General features: G+C 41.5%; 1 protein-coding gene across 1 annotated transcript; it reads left to right on the plus strand.

The window, feature by feature from the left end:
- Positions 1 to 8,238: 8,238 nt before the first annotated feature.
- LOC125161108 (olfactory receptor-like protein OLF4) lies at positions 8,239 to 12,800 on the plus strand. The gene is made up of 3 exons (XM_047850749.1): positions 8,239 to 8,265; positions 9,985 to 9,998; positions 11,831 to 12,800. The coding sequence occupies exon 3, from the start codon at positions 11,847 to 11,849 to the stop codon at positions 12,798 to 12,800; it is 954 nt and encodes a 317-aa protein (XP_047706705.1). The 5' UTR covers positions 8,239 to 8,265; positions 9,985 to 9,998; positions 11,831 to 11,846.
- Positions 12,801 to 19,825: the final 7,025 nt, after the last annotated feature.

Genomic DNA, 19,825 nt, shown 5'->3' on the forward strand with positions numbered 1-19,825 from the left:
AGACACTGGGAGCACCGCTGAGGGATCTGGCTTTATTGAGGACCATGGCCAGTGTGGCTAGGGGGTTGCGGGTTCACACCTTACTGGACAGTTTTATAGGAGCAGATTTCAGCAGCTGAAGGGGAAAAGCAAGGTCACTCAAGGGCAGTTATATTAGCTACCCAGGGCTTTGTCAACAGGAACTTCCTGGCTGGGGTGGTCCGAGTGCTAATTTGGTAATTGTGTCATACACCTGACAATATGTTTGTTCAACATGGCTGTTTTCAAATGGATGTCCCAGAAATCCAAAGCTTAATTTCAGGCATTTACATTATAATCAAAAGCTTAATGTCAGGCACTTAACTCTAAAAAACATGCTACTGTATTTCCTAATCGGCCTCCTGTTTTTTCTCTGTTATTCAGCGCGGTGTCCAGGAAGCCTACCATAGCCCCTGATAAAACTTGTTCAGCATAATATATCTCCCAGTGGAGTCTATATGGAAAGACAAACTTAAATAAGTTGATCAACCAGATATATTCTTAGTGTCAGGACGACCATAAATATGAGGAGGCAAAATTTCAAAACACTATCTGTTACTACACAAGTTTCTTTCTTTCCTTCTTTCTTTCTTTTCTTTTTTCTTTCTTTCTTTCTTTCTTTCTTTCTTTCTTTTTCTTTCTTTCTTTCTTTTTCTTTCTTTCTTTCTCTTTCTTTTTCTTTCTTTCTTTCTCTTTCTTTCTTTCTTTCTTTCTTTTTTTTTCTTTTTCTTTCTTCCTTCCTTCCTTCCTTCCTTTCTTTCTTTTCTTTCTTTCTTTCTTTCTTTCTTTCTTTCTTTCTTTCTTTCTTTCTTAACAGTTGATCCTGTGCATCTACTTATTGAAGCATAGAACATTTGTGTCCACAGCTGAAGGGATTTCGTTTTTGAGGCGAAGGATCGCTGTGTCTTCTATGCTTTATCATGGAATTTTCTTCCTGTTTCTACTTGAGAACTTCCAGTGCTACCTGTTAATATGACACTTCCTGATATTATACATAAAATAACTCACTTTTCTTAATTTTTGTCACAAATGCTAAGGGTTGGCAAAGGAACAGTATCAGCCCCATCCATTTCGTACCTCTGTCTTGCTCTGAAATCTCTCCCACCTGCATGACCAGAGGATGCTTCATATGAGAGCTGGATGTCCTGTTGGCATGTGGTTCAGGGTCCCCAGGTCTTCTGCACAAACGTGCATGTCCTACAAACTCTCCCCGTTACCTTGAGGGGAGCCTACATATAGTCACTTGTTCATCAAGTCACAGGAAATAGACTTGAACCACAGAAGGATGACAACCACTCTCCTCAATTTTCGGACCATATGCCACAAATAAAAAGCAGCACATGTCTGATCACCTCAAGTCTGTTTGCTGGGGTGATTGTGTCAGCCAGGTGTTGCTGTATAACAAACAGGCTGTTCTTATCAAATGGGATATCATAATGATGTGGGGATGCCGAGCACAATGGTGAAGAAAGAATTCTTGAGACTTTTTATGATGCAAAAAGGTGCGTTTATTAGAGCTTGGAGATAGGACCCATGGGCAGAAAGAGCTACACTGGGATTGTAAAGAATGACTGATCATATACTTTTAAGTTTATGGAGGAGGGGAGTAGAGATAGCACGTTTCTAAGGAATTCCTTTATGCTGAAAGTGAGGTTTACGGGGCCATGGAGGTTTGGCTCTTGTCAAGATAAGGTTGCTTTTCTTGTCTAATAAAACGTTAACATTAACGCAGCCTCGAGTTCCTGGACGTGACTCAGGGATTTGTCAGTGGGCTGCAAGTTGTAAGGACACTGATGTTTAGCTACATTTCTCTTGCTTTTGTTCTCCTCATCGATGATACCTTTAGCATCAAACGGGATCATATCGGGAAGCATTCCTTTCTTTTTCTTTTTAACATTTATTTATTTTTGAGAGACAGAGAGACAGAGCACAAGTGGGGGAGGGACAGAGACACAGAATCTGAAGCAGGCTCCAGAGCCTGCTGACAGCTCAGAGCCTGATACAGGGCTTGAACCCTCAAGCCGTGAGATGATGATCTGAGCCAAAGTCAGACGTTTAAGGGAGTGAGCCACCCAGGACCTCCGGGAAGCATTTCTTATCTCTGCTGGGCTCCTCATGTGTCTGTGGTCTGGTACGAATCTCTCTGTTGTGTTTCTAAGGCTCGTCCATGATGCTGTGTGTGATTGTAGTGCTCTACTGTCTCAGCCAATTTGTGGTCTTATTACTACATTTCTATGTGCAGGTTATTCTTCTATTTATAAATAAGATGAATTATCATGTGAATTCTTTGCATTGAATCCCAGTATTCCTACACCTGTATGTAACATTGGTTTTCCTTCCCTGTTAGAAGAGCTATCTCCCAAACCTGTAAAGGAGAATCATCTATCTGTGCTCTCTATCCAACCCTTAGCCTGCACCATAGATATGTTCCCAGTTAATTAATCAGAGTATAATTACACACAATACACCACATATTTAAAGGGTACAGTTTGATGAATTAAATGAGCTACATGAAAATTCATAGCACATAGTGCAAGTTTCCATTTGTGTATAATTTAAGCTTTAACTGTGTTGTTAGGTAATTCTTAAGATCATAAACTCCCTAAGCCTCTCTTGCCTTATTTCTGAAGGCAGAGTGGATGCTCAACATAACTTCCAGTGAAATGTAAGGAAAGAATGAAATGCATGGATATACATTTTTTACTCCAAGGAAACCATTCAAGTGTAGTGGTTGTGTCTCATGTGTGTGTGTGTTTGTACACATTTTTCTTTCTTATAATGTGTACACACACAGATGATTTATGATTTCATCTTTGTGTTGAAAGGAGACTTGAGAAAAAGTTGGAGAGGATAGCACTGGAGAGGAAGAACGAATGGTTGAATCAACCGAAAATAAAAAGAAGCAGAGATAAAGACACAAAACGTTAAATTACAATGAGTGAACTTAACTTTTGTTTTTAAATTTATGTATTTAAATTAAGTTAGTTCACATACGGTTTACTATTGGTTTTAGGCGTAGAGCCCAGTGATTCATTGCTTGCCATGACACCCAGTGTTCTTCCCAAGTGCCCTCCTTAATGCCCTTCACCCATTTAGCCCATTCCCCCCACACACACACACCTCCTCTCCAGCACCCCTCAATTTGTTCTCTTTATTTAAGAGTCTCTTATGGTTTGCCTCTCTCCGTTTTTATCTTATTTTTCCTTCCATTCCCCTGTGTTCATCTGTTTTGTTTCTTAAATTCCACATATGAGCAAAACCATGGCATTTGTCTTTCTCTGACTGACTTATTTCACTGAGTATACTACCATCGAGTTCCATCCACGTCGTTGCAAAAAGATCTCATTCTTTTTGATGGCTGACTAATATATCATTGTAGGGATATATTACATCTTCTTTATCCATTAAAGAGCACCTGCACCCCAATGTTTATAGCAGCACTATCAACAATAGCCAAACTATGGAAAGAGCCCAAATATCCATTGACTGATGAATGGATAAAAAAGATGTCGGTGACCCTAATTTTGATCACGAGTTCCCTTCCTATTTTGTTGCCTCAAGGACATTATAGTCAGACCACATCACATTTATGCACACAGGAATTCACTCTACCACCTACTGGGCAGAATATCTCCAAACTGTTTTAATTTTTTTTCTACATATTGTGGGGTCTTTAAAATATAATTTGTTGTCAAATTGGCTAACATACAGTGTGTAAAGTGTGCTCTTGGTTTTGGGGGTAGATCCCCATGGTTCATCGCTTACCTCGTATTGTGGGTTGTTAAACTGTAACTTCCCTTAACCAAGGGAAGCTAATGAGTGAATCAAGAGGCTTAAATTTGGTTGTCTCAAATAATTTTATTGACTGTGTCAGTATGAGATTCCTACCGCTGCTGTAAAATATCTCCACACTAGCTGCTTAAAACATACACACCCTTACAGTTCTGGAGTCAGAGCTTGGAAGGAGTCTCATTGGGCTAATAGCAAGAAGTCTGCAGGGTTGACTTCCTACTGGAGGCTCAGGGGAGAATCTGTTTCCTTTCCATTTCCAGTCTCTGTCGCCGGTCACCTGCATTCTTTGGTCATGGCTCTCCCTCCACCTTCAGAGCCAACAGGGTAGCAGTTTCAAAGTCTCTCTGACACCAACTCTTTTGACTCCCTCCTCAACATTTGGAGGACTGTCGTGACTACCTTAGTGCCACCTGGACAATCACAGCTAATCATTGTATCTGAATGGCAGCTGATTGGCAGCCCTGTTCAATCTCCTACCTTGATTCCCTGAGCTCTAGAAAATACCATGTTCATAAGCACTGATTACGATGTGGACCTGCTTGGGAGGCTCCTCCTCTGTGTTCTAAAAAGTCTTTTTCAAAAGTGTATTGTTTTCAGGTGATTTGACTAGTTTATACATTATGCTCTGCTCACCATGAGAGCAGCTACTGTCTGTCTCCGGGCTGCACCGTTACAATAAATTGACTGCATTCCTTATGCTGGGCCTTTTATTCCCATGACTTATTCGTCCCATAACTGGAAGCCCACACCTCCCACTGTTGTAACCTTGTGTGTCAACTGTACTAAAACTATTACAAAATAATAGATACACGAAAAAATCAAATCCCGGGTGTATTATTTTGTGTCACACTAGTGCCTGCCTATAAAAGAAACAAACACAGAATTGACACAGCCTCCAGAAGGAGGGATACACTATTCCCTCCAAATTACATGCAACGATGATTTTTTGTATAGGAGATCTCTAAAACTACCTACATCTGTCTCTAACACAGGATCACACCCTTGCTAACCAAACACGGACTGGAACTTGCACATAAATAACAAGTGAGAGCTTGTCAAAAATGCAGAAGCTCTGGGCCACCCGGGAACTATCACTCAGATGCTGCATTTGCAGCAGGATCCGTGTGGATTCATAAACATTTGTAGACCATGTGAGGTTGGAGAAGGGCTGGTCTAGAATAGGTTTTCTCACTTGTTGCACCAGACCTTTGGGACAGCTTAAGTCTATTTTTGGAGGCTGCTTTCTTGTGGACGAGGTGTTTAGCAGCATCCCTTCAGACGTCACCAGACATCTCCAGGGGAAAATTCATTTCTGGTCGAGAACCACTGCCCCCAAGCTTGAGAACCAGAAGCATCCCGACAGAATCCCACTCAAGGCCCACATCCTCGAGCACTGACTTCGGGCAGATCACTAGATGCCGCCAAGCACATTCCCGCCTGGAGAATGGAGTTTAGAAATGGAGTTTCTCAGGGACGACACGTTCACAGAACATTGAATTAAACATTCCCTGTAAATGCTCGATACAGGTGATAGCATGTGCAAAGACCTAAGTATACCTCTTATAATTAACAAGGCCTTTATAAGTGGGACTGACAGCTTTTAGCTTGAGATAAAGTAAAAAATTCCTAATTGCAATGGCAAACATATCTTGAACCCAATGTGCGTAGTGCCCCAGGTTTATTATCAGAAGAACCGAGTTCTCCACCTCATTTAAGAGAAGACTAAACACGTCTGGAGATAGCTGGGTCCCCACCACAAGTCAATGCTTTGAAGATAAAGAGACCTAGTCCAGGCAGGATCCCTCAGTCTCAGACCTGGAGCAAACTGTAACTGGGAGTTGAGATAAGGTGCTGGAAGATATACTCACCAGGAGGGAGGCAAGTTCAAGGAAAAGGAGCAACAAAAAAAAAAAAAACCAAGCCAGCCCATCCAACTGGATTCCCTACTTTTTTTCTAATGTTTAGTTTTGAGAGACAGACACTGAGAGTGGGGAAGGAGCAGAGAGGGAGACACAGAATCTGAAGCAGGCTCCAGACTCCAAGCTGCCAGCACAGAGCCCAACGTAGGGCTCGAACTCACAAACCACAAGACCATGACCTGAGCTGAAGTCTGACGCCCAACCGACTGAGCCACACAGGTGTCCCTGAGGATTCACTACTTCTAAACTGGTCTCTTGGGAACATGATTCATTAGAGAAATTTCCTTTGTGTGCAAAAGTGTTCCGCTTGGGAACTGTGCTGGAGTAAGAAGAGGGAATATATACCTAATGAGCAGACACAGGGAGCTGTAAATATCTCCTGGTCTCCTGTCTGTCAGCCCGTGCAACCTTGCACAGGAAGGGGCATGCTTTTCTGTTTGTTCTGAATCCTAGTTCTGGCTGAGGACTGATGTTTCACTGCCTCCTGCAGTCTCAGGTGAGGGAAGAGCTTTAGTCCCTATCATCTGCTATCCAGGGTATTCAGGCTTCCACAAGGAGACCTTCCCATCAGACACCCCAGCTAGATGAGTCCAACAGCCCAGTGGACCGTGGGTGAGAGGGCCAGAGAGAATGGAAGCCAAGATCATTAACTGTCACCACTTGAGAGCCAATCCAACTTAGCCCAGAGCAAATGGTCACGGTGTTTGTTTGCTTAATTAAGTAATTCATGTATTTATTCAGTGGCTGTGTCAGTTTCAGAGGGAGTGCCATTCACACTCTTGAAGAGCTTTCTTATTCTTTATCATTCAATCGTTATTATGGCCATGCTAGAAAAACTATGTTGAGATTGTTAAATTCAATGTGTGTTTCTAATCGAGTATAATTTTGTCCCCCAGGGGACATTGATCGATGTCTGGAGACACTTTGTCACACTGGAGAGGGGTGCACAGAGGTCAGGGATGCTCTGAACATCTTACAGGGCACAGGAGACTCTCCACCACAGGGCAGGCTCTGGGCAGGATGGGTGCAGAGACTGGGAAACTCCTGGTGACAGAATGTCAGTATCTGTAATACAGCTGCTCTCATGTTCTGCCTTCAACCTTCTAACACTTACTCTTACGCCAACAAATTCAGAATAACCCTTTGGCTCCTATTTGAAAGTTTCAACCACAAACAACGTAACAGCCCTGTAAGTTTTTTTCCAGGCTGCTGGGTGAAGGAGACAGTTCTTGTTATTTTCCTTAAACTATCCCTCAGTTTCAGCCAAGGTCATATGTTTGATGACCGTCTGATTGGTTTCATTATTATTATATGCCCATAGGTTATTCTCTCTCTCTCTCTCTCTCTCTCTCTCTTTCTCTCTCTAAAACATTATCAGCATTTCAAATGATTTCCTGAGATCATTGTTTCTCAATTGATTTTTGCAACATATTTTGATCATAAAATTTTTTAATTTTATTTAAATAAATCTATCTTCTTACTTCTGAGATTATGGCTTTATTTAGTGGGTTTGCTCACCTGTGAATGTTATATGTAGTTTCCTTGATGTTCTGCTATATTGTATGGTTACACTTACACTGGAGTCATAATCCCTCTGAATTTTTGTGAAGTGTCTGAGGAGGGGACCAGTTGCATATTCTTCCAGATAGATATCCATTGATGCCAGTATTAGTTTAGATATCCCTTCATTCTAGCTGTTATATAGCAATTCAACCTTTTCCAACTAAACCGAAATAAAACCTTGCCATATGGTCAATGTCCTTATACATTGAGACCTAATTTCTGACTCATTTAACAAATAAAAACTGAGCATTCTAGGAACATTATATATATTTTTTCATGTGTAGGCCATTGACAATTTAATTATGAATCCATGTTGATATCCTTAATAATTTCTTTTCTATAGCCAATTTCAGTTAGTTTTTATGTTTCACATACTTTTGCTGTGGACAGTTGTTTTCAAACTACTCATTTTAACGTGGTTGCATCATCCCTTTATTTTTTTCATTCTATAATTTTTCATATCCTTGGGTTTTTCATATTAACCATATAGTGACATACATTTGTGACAAAAACAAAAGTGAACAAAGAAGGTGAAATCCCTTCACCAGCGTATGTTTCTGTGTAGCACCAAGGACAGAGAACAATAATATAAATATACGGATGGCATCATGCGGTCAAGCATAATCATGTGAAAGAAGTTATTTGGTACAAAACTGGACTGTCATGATGTCGGGAGCACTTACAGAGCATGGTCTGGGGAAGCCTCTGTCCACTGGCTGATATACAGAATGAGGATTCGAGGTGCCCCTTGGGTTTGTGAAAAAGAGACCAATACCCAGAGTCCAAGAGTATCAACGAGAAGACATCACATAGGGATGGGAGATGAACGCCTGGGTGGCTCAGTGGGTTAAGAGACCTCTTCTTGGTTTCGGCTCAGCTCAGATCTCACCGTTCGTGAGATCCAGCCCCTTGTTGGGCTCTGTGCTGACAGCATGGAGCCTGCTTGGGACTCTCTCTGTCCCTCCCCTGCTTTGTGCTCTCTCTCTCTCTCCCTCCTCCCCTGCTTGTGCTCTCTCCCTCTCTCCCTCCCCTGCTTGTGCTCCCTCTCTCTCTCTCTGAAAGAAATAAACATTAAAAAGAGAAAGGGATAACAGGGCTGCCCTCACCTGCTGTCAGCCCCCATGAAGGCGAATTGCCCAAGTAATGATGCAAGAGGCACGTGAAAGCGAAGTCTTCCGTGGTTGACCTTGTAACTGCGCAATTTGCAGCCAATCACGTGCACTTCCTTTTGTGAAGTGTTGGCTTATCCCTTCGCTCATTTTTTCCCTTGGCCCCACCATATGTAAGGTGTTTGACATTAGGAAGATATCGGCACTTTCGTCTTTGGGGGCAGTTAAATGTGTTCTCACATAGTTTTTGCTGGGCATCAGGGGAGGTGGTCGGGTGCAAAGCTTCCAGAAGCGAGGGAGGTTACTGTTTGTCACAACCCCCTCGGGGACCCCCCGAGCTTACTGCATCCTTGTTCTGTTGTCCTAGACTCTGGGTCTTGTCTAGCAAGAGAGGGGACACAGGATTGTAATGCAAGAGAGGCAAATGTCCAGGAGGAGACAAGAGCCCTGAGTAAGGGTCCTTGCTCTGTTTTCATTAGGATCAGAAGGCTTACAGGTGTGATGGGTGGGCACAGAGACAATGGAACTGTCAACCATTAACTCATGGGTGTGGGGGAAGCTGGGGTTTGAAGACGTGTGGTGTTAGGGGTTTGGGTCAATGCAAAACAAATCCTGGTTGCAGGCAGATGGTTGTTTACAGCAGACATGAGGCGCCACCTCTGTTTACCTAAATTTGCCTAGGGCACAAGCCAGAAAGAGCAGGCTACCTTAGGGTCTACAAGGCACCTTTCTTTTGCTAATTAGCTCCCCTTGGGGCAACTTCCCCTTGCTGAGGTCTACAGCCCTGTTTATCCATTTACCTAATTTTAGTCCTTCCTTCCTGGGAAAGCAGCTTTCTGCTATTGTATTCAGTTGGGAGGTGTTTCTGCCCTGAATACCTAAACTTTTTACCTCATTTTGGATGCTTCCATGCTGAGATTTCCTATTCCTATACTTTTGTCTTATACTGGGGACCTTTGCCCTGTTGGATTCCTTCATCCTGTGGCTTCTCTTTCTTTATGCCTTGTTAACTCATCTGTGCAAGCTCAGGGAACTCCTAAGCTTATTCTCCACACTCTGCCTCATCCATTTCATTCACCATCCCTCTGTCTTTCCACTTATTAAACATAAGTTTGTGAAATTCACAACAGGAGATGGCTATCCCAACATGGAGCTTCAACCTCATTTGCCCATGGGAGGCTTAGGAATTAACACTTCCAGGAACCACTTCTACATTTTTCAGGGGAAAGATCGCTGATCTTGTCTATTTGGGTTCTATCCATTCCCAGCGTAACCTGGATGGCGGGGGCTGTAAAGACAGGGATTACACAACCCAGAAGACCACGGTGTCCTGTGTGTGTGTGACTTGTAGAGGGTGATCAGTCCTCACAACAGGGGCCAGGACTCCTAATCTCAAGGTGACACAATACACGGGCCAGAACTCAGTCAAGAGCAGGCACCAAGACGGGGATCTGTGTCAATTCATGAGATGTCTTTGCAGCATGATGAATACAGAGGGAGAGGTAGTGTGGACAAGAATGGCCCTGTGCCTTGAGGTCATAGTAGTAGCAGAGAGGTCACTTCCTTCATCACATGTCTGACAGCATCTGTCATCAGTGTCCCTCAGGCTCATTCCCCTTGTAGCGCTGGCTTCCCTTTTTGATTTGAACATTTGAAACAAGTACATTCCTCAGGGCCTTTGCACTGGCCATTCCCTCTGCTGGGCACATTTCCCCTAGACTCCCACATCTACCTCTCTGTCTTATCAAGTTCTGTGCTCCAATATCACCTTGTTGCATAATTTGCCCAAATACCTGTAATAGGTCAACTTATAAGATATCAGAAAGCTTATTGTATATAAGTTTGGCTTAAACTCACCTTTCATGAATAATTGAGATAAAAGCTTATGTAGTTCCCTATTAGGGTTATAGGAAATTACTAACCGCCCTATCTCACTTCCATAACTTCGCCTGCTTGCTAAATGGATAACTTAGGTTGCAAAACGCTCCCCTATCCCTTCTACCAAGATCTGGCCTAGGCAAGACCAACATGTAAAAAGTCACGAACTCACTGCCCCACGGTATCTTAGGGCAAACATAGCTAGCCTCCTGTAGCCTGGGAGTAAACTATGACCTATGTAAGCTTAGAAGGACCCCAGAGTATGAGATGCTGAACCAGTGTTTGTTTTGGGCTTTCCTAGAAGTGCTATTCCTGTTCCCTAGATATTAGTTCTGCTTAAAACCACATTTGCTGAGTTACTGAGAAATATAACTTCCTCTTAACTGCTTGTTTGAGCTTTTGTAAACCTGGCATAATCACCCTTCCCCATTCTCAGGCACCGCATCCTGTTCGAACTAGATAGAAGATTAATATTGTAAACAATGTGATTCAGCATTCAACTAGCTAGGTCAACAAGTTATATTTTGAAATTCTTCAGGACTGTGTGATTGGTGCCCATCTTATATTTTAAAAACCTACAACATTGTGTGATTGGTGCCCACCCTTTCAAACTGCCACCCTTGTGCAACCCGATTGGTCGATACAGCCCTTATAAGACATCCCCAAAGTTTGTTCGGGGCCAGACTTTCGGGACCTGCTGTATTTCCCTGTCTGGCCCAGCCGTAATAAACGTGTTTTGATCCTGTTTTTGCTATCTGGAGTTCATAAGCAATTGCAACTTACAACAAGGTGTCTAACTTTGGTCATTTTAAACCCCCTTAGGACAAAAAACTTTAAATTGATAGGTTACCACCAAAACTAATGTCTGTGTGTCACAATATAATTGGCTACCATGAGATGTTGTAAATTGTAATTGGTTAACTAAATAATGACGTATTATGACTTGCTAAAATCCATATAAGCTCACTGCTACCTTTGTTCAGGGCCATTCTCTGCACTTTTCTCCTTAAGATCAGGAGATCAGGTTTGGCCCAGCCGTGAATAAAATCTTGCCTCACTTCTATTCAGCGTCTGGTGGTTTTTTTCGACAGCACCCTGTTTTAATACCCACAAAAATAGAATGCCCTATTTGCTTTGTTTTATGCCTGTTTTTCTTCTCTTCATAACACTCCTCACCATCTAAAAAGTTATGCAATTCTCTTATTTGCTTATATTTTTTCTCTATCATTGTAGGACTTTTTTTCTTTAACACCTTATGCTCATTCCTTAGATAGTGCCTGACACATGGTCAGCACTCAATGTATATTCCTGAAATTCTTGAAGAACTTCTTAGTAAAACTGTAAAATATATGATCCCTTAGGAAAGCAGCTGATTGAAAAAAACACACAGAACGTATCAGATATGTCCGAGTGCATTCCTGAAGGGGACCGTATCCACATACAACATATTAAAATGAATTTCTGGACTCCAAACTATAAAAGTAGTATTTCAATTCTGTGAGTAATGAAGGTTTGTGTGAAATGTACTCATGTCATTTCCTTCTTTCCAAGAAGCCACCTCCACCACATGGAACTGAGCAACAGAACACAAATTTCAGAATTTTTTCTTCTGGGATTTTCAGAAGAACCAGAACTACAGCCCCTCATATTTGGGCTTTTCCTCTCCATGTACCTGATCACTGTGTTTGGAAATCTGCTCATCATCTTGGCCAGCAGCACAGACCCCAACCTCCACACGCCCATGTACTTCTTCCTGGCCAACCTGTCCTTTGTAGACATTTGCTTCACCTCCACCACCATCCCAAAGATGCTCTGGAACATCCAGACCCAGAGCAAAGTCATAACCTATGAGGACTGCATCGCACAGATGAACTTCTTTATAATCTTTTCAGTGTTGGATGACTTTCTCCTGAGTGTGATGGCCTATGACCGGTTTGTGGCCATCTGTCACCCCCTGCACTACACAATCATCATGAACCCCCAGCTCTGTGGACTCCTGGTTCTGGTGTCCTGGATCATGAGTGTTCTGTATTCCTTGTTACAAACCTTAATGGTGTTGCGGCTGTACTTCTGTACAGAGGTGGAAATCCCCCACTTTTTCTGTGAACTCAATCAGATGATCCAACTTGCCTGTTCTGACACCTTTCTTAATGACATGATTATGTATTTTGCAACTGTGCTGCTGGGTTGTGCTCCCCTGGCTGGGGTCCTTTACTCTTATTCTAAGATAGTTTCCTCCATACGTAGCATCTCATCAGCTCTGGGCAAGTATAAGGCATTTTCCACCTGTGCATCTCACCTCTCGGTTGTCTCTCTATTTTATTGTACTGGCCTGGGAGTGTACCTCAGCTCTGCTGCCACCCAGAGCTCCCACTCAAGTGCCACAGCCTCGGTGATGTACACGGTGGTCACGCCCATGCTGAACCCCTTCATCTACAGCCTGAGGAACAGAGACATAAAGGGCGCTCTGAGGAGATTCTCTGCAATGGCAGCTATAAAAGGGCTAATTGTCTTGGGCTGAAGAATTTCCCATGACGGCTGGCCTAAGAGGTTTAGACTCAGAAGTTGTGATTTTTAAAGCAAATTCTGTACATAGAATTTGCTTCCTTATTTCCTGGAAGTTTTTTTTTTTTAACTACTCAGTACAATTTAGTCAGTCATTTATTAAATTTTTCCCTCTCTCTGATATCCAACAATTTTCCCTTCATTTTCTTTCTTTATTTCTAAATTGATTCCCAACCTGTGATATGGAAAAATTAGGAATTCCCATTTATCTCATTGAATTGCTTGGGTTTCTTAAGAATAATTTCTTCCCAAATGACAAAAATCACCCCTTTCAAGATGTCTTTAGTTTTACTAAGAGAATAGACATTTGTTACCATTCTGATGGAAAAATTCAATTTGGTAAGTAAGCCATTTGTTCCTATCCTATCCTATCTTATCCTATCCCATTCTATTCTATTCTATTCTATTCTATTCTATTCTATTCTATTCTATTCTATTCCATTCCATTCCATTCCATTCAGTTCTATTCTATTCTAAATCTGAGACCACAGTTTTTCACTTTGTGTTTGTCATTCCTTTGTGTATCTCTACCTGCTCTTCCTGATGAACATACTAGTGTGTTTCATAACAGGCCATTGGTTTTATTCTCCTAATTAGGATCCTGTTCTCTTCTGGCTGTATGGCTTCATGGCTGTATGTCACCATTGCTTACATAGTCGCTGGCAAACTGATTATCAAATACTTGTCTACCAGTGGAGTCTACACAGAAAGGAAATTCGAATGAATAGAATGACTTACTATGCTTGTACCCCAATGTTTATAGCAGCACTTTCTTTTTTTTTTTTTTTCCAACGTTTATTTATTTTTGGGACAGAGAGAGACAGAGCATGAACGGGGGAGGGGCAGAGAGAGAGGGAGACACAGAATCGGAAACAGGCTCCAGGCTCCGAGCCGTCAGCCCAGAGCCCGACGCGGGGCTCGAACTCCCGGACCGCGAGATCATGACCTGGCTGAAGTCGGACGCTTAACTGACTGCGCCACCCAGGCGCCCCCTTTTTTTTTTTTTTAATTTTTTTTTCAACGTATAGCAGCACTTTCAACAATGACCAATGATGGAAAGAGCCTAAATGTCCATCAACTGACGAATGGATAAAGAAATTATGGTTTATATACACAATGGAATACTACGTGGCAATGAGAAAGAATGAAATCTGGCCTTTTGTGGCAACGTGGATGGAAGTGGAGAGGGTTATGCTAAGTGAAATAAGTCATACAGAGAAAGACAGATACCTTATGTTTTCACTCTTATGTGGATCCTGAGAAACTTAACAGAAGACTATGGGGGAGGGAAAGAAAAAAAAAGGTTAGAGAGGGAGGGAGGCAAACCATCAGAGACTCTTAAAAAGTGAGAATAAACTGAGGGTTGACGGAGGGGTGGGAGGGAGTGAAGGGTGGGTGATGGGTATTGAGGAGGGCACCTGTCGGGATGAGCACTGGGTGTTGTATGGAAACCAATTTGACAATAAATTTAATATTAAAAAAAAAGAATGACTTACTATGGCCTTCAAGTCAAAGATGACCTCGATTATGATAAAGCAAATTTTAAATTGTCCTTTGTATTAGTATGCACTACATTTCTTTTCAAGTTGTACATCTCCCAGTCAAGTATGGAATACCAGTGGCAACGTTTAAAGGCATTTATTTGCTGGGGTGAATGATGGGTTAACCTGTTACAAGCAAAACACTTATAAATGAAAACTATAAAATATTGCTGAAAGAAATTAAAGAAGACATAAATAAATGGGATGGCATCCTGTGTTCCTGCTTTGAAATTTTAAGTTTTAAATTTAATTTTAGGATGGGCTTAAAAAATTTTCCCCAACCCCCCCCATTTGTTATTTCCATAATGATATTCAATCTGTAGATTTTTTCGGTAGTGTTGACATCTTAACAACTTTAATTCTAATTTAAATTTCTTCTAACACAGAAGCACAACTTTGCTCTCAGACTGTGCCCCACAGACCAAGACCTGTAGCATCAACACCATGAGGGAGCTTGTTAGAGAAGCAGAGTTGCTGGGGCCCCTGGAGCCCTGATAAATCAGAATTTGCATTTTAACTACAATCCCTGGTGAATTGTGTGCACAGTGAGGTTGGAGAAGCCTTAGTGTGGAGCAGGTTTTCTCACCTTCTCACCATTGACCCTTGAAACCAGAAAATTCTTTTTGTTGGGTGCTGTCCTGTGGATGAAGGTATTCAGCAGAATCCCTTCAGACATGGACAAATATCCGCAGAGCATCAACTCTGGTTGAGAACCACTTCCCAGAGTTTCAGAACTGGAAACATCCTGACATAATTCCAATTAAGACTACATCCCTACTTGTTTTATGCCTTTGAACAGAACAAGAAAATCCTGTAAGACCCATTTTTACAATATGGAGCTCATGAAAGTACTACTTCATAGATTGTACTTTTGTAAAAATTAAATCATAGAATTCCTTTAGTGTGCTCAGCTAGTCTATGCAGCATAAAATATAAATATGTCTCATCATTAATAAATACTCATCATGAAGGAATACATGACAGTTCTTATCATCTAAATAACTTGTGATCTAAATATGAAATTCCTAATTGTTTTGGCTAAACTATCACAAAGCCAAAGAGTATAGTATTTTTCCTTTTAAAAAATGTATTTATTTAAGTTCAGTTCGTTAACACACAGTGCAGTATTAGTTTCAAGAAGAGAACCCATTGATTCATCACATACAACTCTCATTGTTCCCCAGAAGTTCCCTCTTTAATGCCCATCACCCATTTAGCCCACCCCCCCAAACACCTCTCTAGCAACCCTCAGTTTGTTCTCTTTATTTATCTCTTACAGCTTGCCTCTCTGTCCTTTTTTATCTTATTTTTCCTTCCCCTGCCCTATGTTCATGTTTTGTTCATCTTAAATTCCACATATAAATGAAATCATATGATATCTGTCTTTTCTGACTGACTTATTTCACTGAGCATAATACACTCTAGTCCATCCATATTGTGCAACTGGCAAGATTTCATTCCTTTTGATTGCTGAGTAATATTCCACTGTGTGTGTGTGTGTGTGTGTGTGTGTGTGTGTGTGTGTGCGTGTGTGTGTGTGCACACTGTATACATAAATCTTTATCCGTTCATCAGTTGATGGATATTTGGGTTCTTTCTAAAATTTGGCTATTGTTGATAGTGCTGCTATAAACATTGGGGTACATGTGCCCTCTGAATCGGCATTTTTGTATCCTTTGGATAAATACCTAGTTGCGCAATTTCTGGATCAGAGGGTATCTCTATTTTTAATGTTTTGAGCGATCTCCATGCCGTTTTCCAGAGTGGCTGCACCAGGTTGCATTTGCATCAGCAGTGCAACACGTTGTGATTTTGATTTCTGTTTTCCTGATGATGAGTGATGCTGAGCATCTTTTCATGTGCCTGTTAGTCATTGGGATGTCTTCTTTGGAAAAGTATCTGCTCATGTCTTTTGTCCACTCCTTCACTGGATTATTTGTTTATTGGGTGTTGAGTTTGTTAAGTTTTTTGTAGATTTTGGATACTAACCCTTTATCCAATATGTCATTTGCAAATAAATATCTTCTCTATTCTGTCGGTTGCCATCTAGTTTTCCTGATTGTTTCCTTCACTGTGCAAAAGCTTTTTATCTTGATGAGGTCCCAATAGTTCATTTTTGCTTTTGTTACCCTTCCCTCTCCAGAAAAGGGTCCAGTAAGAAGTTGCTGTGGCCAAGGTCAAAGAGGTTGCTATCTGTTTTCTCCTCTGGGATTTTGATGGTTTCCTGTCTTACATTTAGGTCTGCCATCCATTTTGAGGGTGTGTGTGTGTGTGTGTGTGTGTGTGGTTAAGAACATGGTCCAGGTTCATTCTTCTGTATGCCACTGTCCAGTTTTCCCAACACCATTTGCTGAAGAGACTTTCTTTTTTCCATTGGATATTCTTTCCTGCTTTGTCAAAGATTAGCTGGCCATACATTTGTGGGTCCATTTCTGGGTTCTCTATTCTGTTCCACTGATCTATGTGTCTGTGTTTGTGCCAGTACCATACTGTCTTCATTATTACAGCTTTGTCATACAGCTTGAAGTCCAGAATTGTGATGCCTCCTGCTTCGTTTTTCTTTTTCAAGATTGCTTTGTCTATTTGGGTCTTTTCTGGTTTCATACATATTTTTAAAGTGTTTGTTCTAGCTCTGTGAAGAATTCTGGTGTTATTTTGAAATTTTTTTTGAAATTTTTTTAGTGTTTATTTTTAGAGAGAGAGAGAGAGACAGAGTGTGAGTGGGGGAAGGTCAGAGAGAGAGGGAGACACAGAATCTAAAACAGGCTCCAGGCTCTGAACTGTCAGCACAGAGACCAACGTGGGGCTCAAACCTACAAGCTGTGAAATCATGACCTGAGCCGAAGTCAGACGCTTAACTGACTGAGCCATCCAGGTGCCCCAAATGCTGGTGTTATTTTGATAGGGATTGCACTGAATGTGTAGATTGCTTTGGGTAGTATCGGCATTTTAACAATATTTCTTTTTCAATCCATGAACATGGAATGTTTTTTCTATTTCTTTGTGTCTTCTTTGATTTCTTTCATAAACTTTCTAAAGTTTCAGCATACAGATGTTTTACCTCTGGTTAGTTTATTCCTATATATTTTATTTATTTATATTTTTTGGTGCAATTGTAATAGGATTGATTCCTTGATTTGTCTTTCTGCTGCTTCAATATTAGCATAAAGAACTGAAACCAATTTCTGTACATTGATTTTATATCTTGCAACTTTGCTGAATTCATGCATCAGTTCTAGCAGTTTTCTGGGTTAGGGGAGGCTTTCAGGTTTTTCATGTCATCTGCGAAGAGTAAAAGTTTGACTTCGTCCTTGCCAATTTTGATGCCTTTTATTTCTTTGTGTTATCTGATTGCTGAGGCTAGGACTTCCAACACTATGTTGAATAACAGTGGTGAGTGGACATCCCGGTCATGTTCCTGACCTTAGAGGGAAATTCTCAGTTTTTCCCCACTGAGGATGATATTCTGTGGGTCTTTTGTGTATGGCCTTTATAATCTTGAAATACGTTCCTTCTATCCCTACTTTCTCGTGGGTTTTTATCAAGAAGGGATGCTGTATTTTGTCAAATGTTTTTTCTGCATCTACTGAGAGGATCATGTGGTTCTTATCCTTTCTTTCATTAATGTGATGTATTACATTGGTTTATTTGTGGGTATTGAACCACGCTTACGGCCCAAAAATAAATCCCAAGTGATCGTGGTGAATAATTCTTTTAATGAATTGTTGGATTTGGTTTGTTAGTATCTTGTTGAACATTTTTGCTTCCATGTTCATAAGGGAGACTGGTCTGTAATTCTCATTTTTAGTGGGGTTCCTGTTTGGTTTTGGAATCAAGGTAATGCTGGCTTCATAGAATAACTTTGGAAGTTTTCCTTCCATTTCTATTTTTGGAACTGCTTCAAAAGAATAGGTATTAACTATTCTTTAAATGTTGGGTAGAATTCCCCTGGGAAGATATTAGGCCCTGGGAAATGTCTTTTTCACCCAGAAGCCTAGGGGAAAAAATTTACAGAGCTGTTACGTTGTGTTTGGTTAAAACTGTTAAGCTGGTAGCCAAAGGGTTACTCTGAATTTGCTGGCAGGAAAGCAAGTATTACAAGACTAAAGAAGAACCCGAAGGTAGCTGTGTTATAATAATTGATATTGTTTAACTCAGGGTTTCCCAGTCTCTGCACTATGGGCATCCTGCCCAGAGCCTGCCCTGTGGTGGGGAGCATCCTGTGCACTGTAAGGTGTTCAGAGCATCCCTGACCTCCGTGCACCCCTCTCCAGTGTGACAGGCAAAGCTGTTTGCAGACCTTGATGAGTGTACCCCAGGGAACATAATCACACGTGATTAGAATTTGACAATCTCAACATATTTTTCTAGCACTGCTATAATAGCAATTTAATCATAAAGAATATAAAAGACCATTAAAGTGTTAGTAGCATTCACTCTGTGAAAGTGACATAAATACTACTGAATACCATTGAATAAATACCCTAATTAGGTAAGCAAATAAACACAGTGATCACTTGCTCTGGGATAAGTTGAATTGGTTCTCAGGTGATGACGGGTTAATGTTCTCGGCTTCCGTTCTCTCTGAGCCTCTCATCCATGGGGCACTGGGGTGTTCAACTCACCAGGCTGGGGTATTTGATAGGAAGGTCTCCTTGTGGAAGTCTGAATTCCTCCCTGGACGAAGATGATACGGTCTAAAGTACTGTCCTCAGCCGAGGCAGCGGGGAGGCAGTAAAGCATCAGTCCCCAGCCAGAATTAGGACTCAGAGCAAATAGACAAAAATCATGCCCCTTCCTGTCGAAGGTCGCACAGGCTGACAGACAGGAACCAGGAGGTATTTACAGCTCCCTATATTTACTCATTAGGCACATTTCCCTCTTGTGACTCCAACCTCTAAGCACATGATTCCCAAGTGGAAAACTGCTCTGGACATAAAGGATTTTTTTTCCGTAATCCCAGTTAAAGATCAAGTGAATACATAAAGAATATTTCACTCATTTTCCCATAACCTGCCCCCTCCTGCTGTGTAAATCTTCCACTATGTTATCTCAACTCTGAGTTACACTTTTCTCCAAGTCTAAGACAGAGGAACCCCCTGGACTGGGTGTGTTATCAAATCATTAACTTATCTTGGGACCCAACTCTGTTATTTCCAGTGTCTAACAACTTTTTGTTTGAGAGAGAGAGAGAGAGAGAGCATGCTGGAGAGGGGAAACGAGAGGGGGAGAGAGAGAATCCCAAGCAAGCTCCATTCTGAATGCAGACCCCAACAAGGAGCTTGATCTCATGAACCATGAGATCATGACCTAAGCCAAAGTCAAGAGTCAGATGCTCAACCGACTAAACCACCCAGGTGACACAATGTCTATTCTTTTTAATAAGGGAGAGAACTGAGTTCTTCTGATAATAAACCTTGGGCATTATACGCATTGGCTT

Source organism: Prionailurus viverrinus, chromosome A2 (assembly GCF_022837055.1).
Source record: "Prionailurus viverrinus isolate Anna chromosome A2, UM_Priviv_1.0, whole genome shotgun sequence".
NCBI lineage: Eukaryota > Metazoa > Chordata > Mammalia > Carnivora > Felidae > Prionailurus > Prionailurus viverrinus.

What these genes read in the sequence shown, in the direction of transcription:
- LOC125161108 (XM_047850749.1), top strand. Translation starts at nt 11,847, where the DNA reads ATGGAACTGAGCAACAGAACACAAATTTCAGAATTTTTTCTTCTGGGA.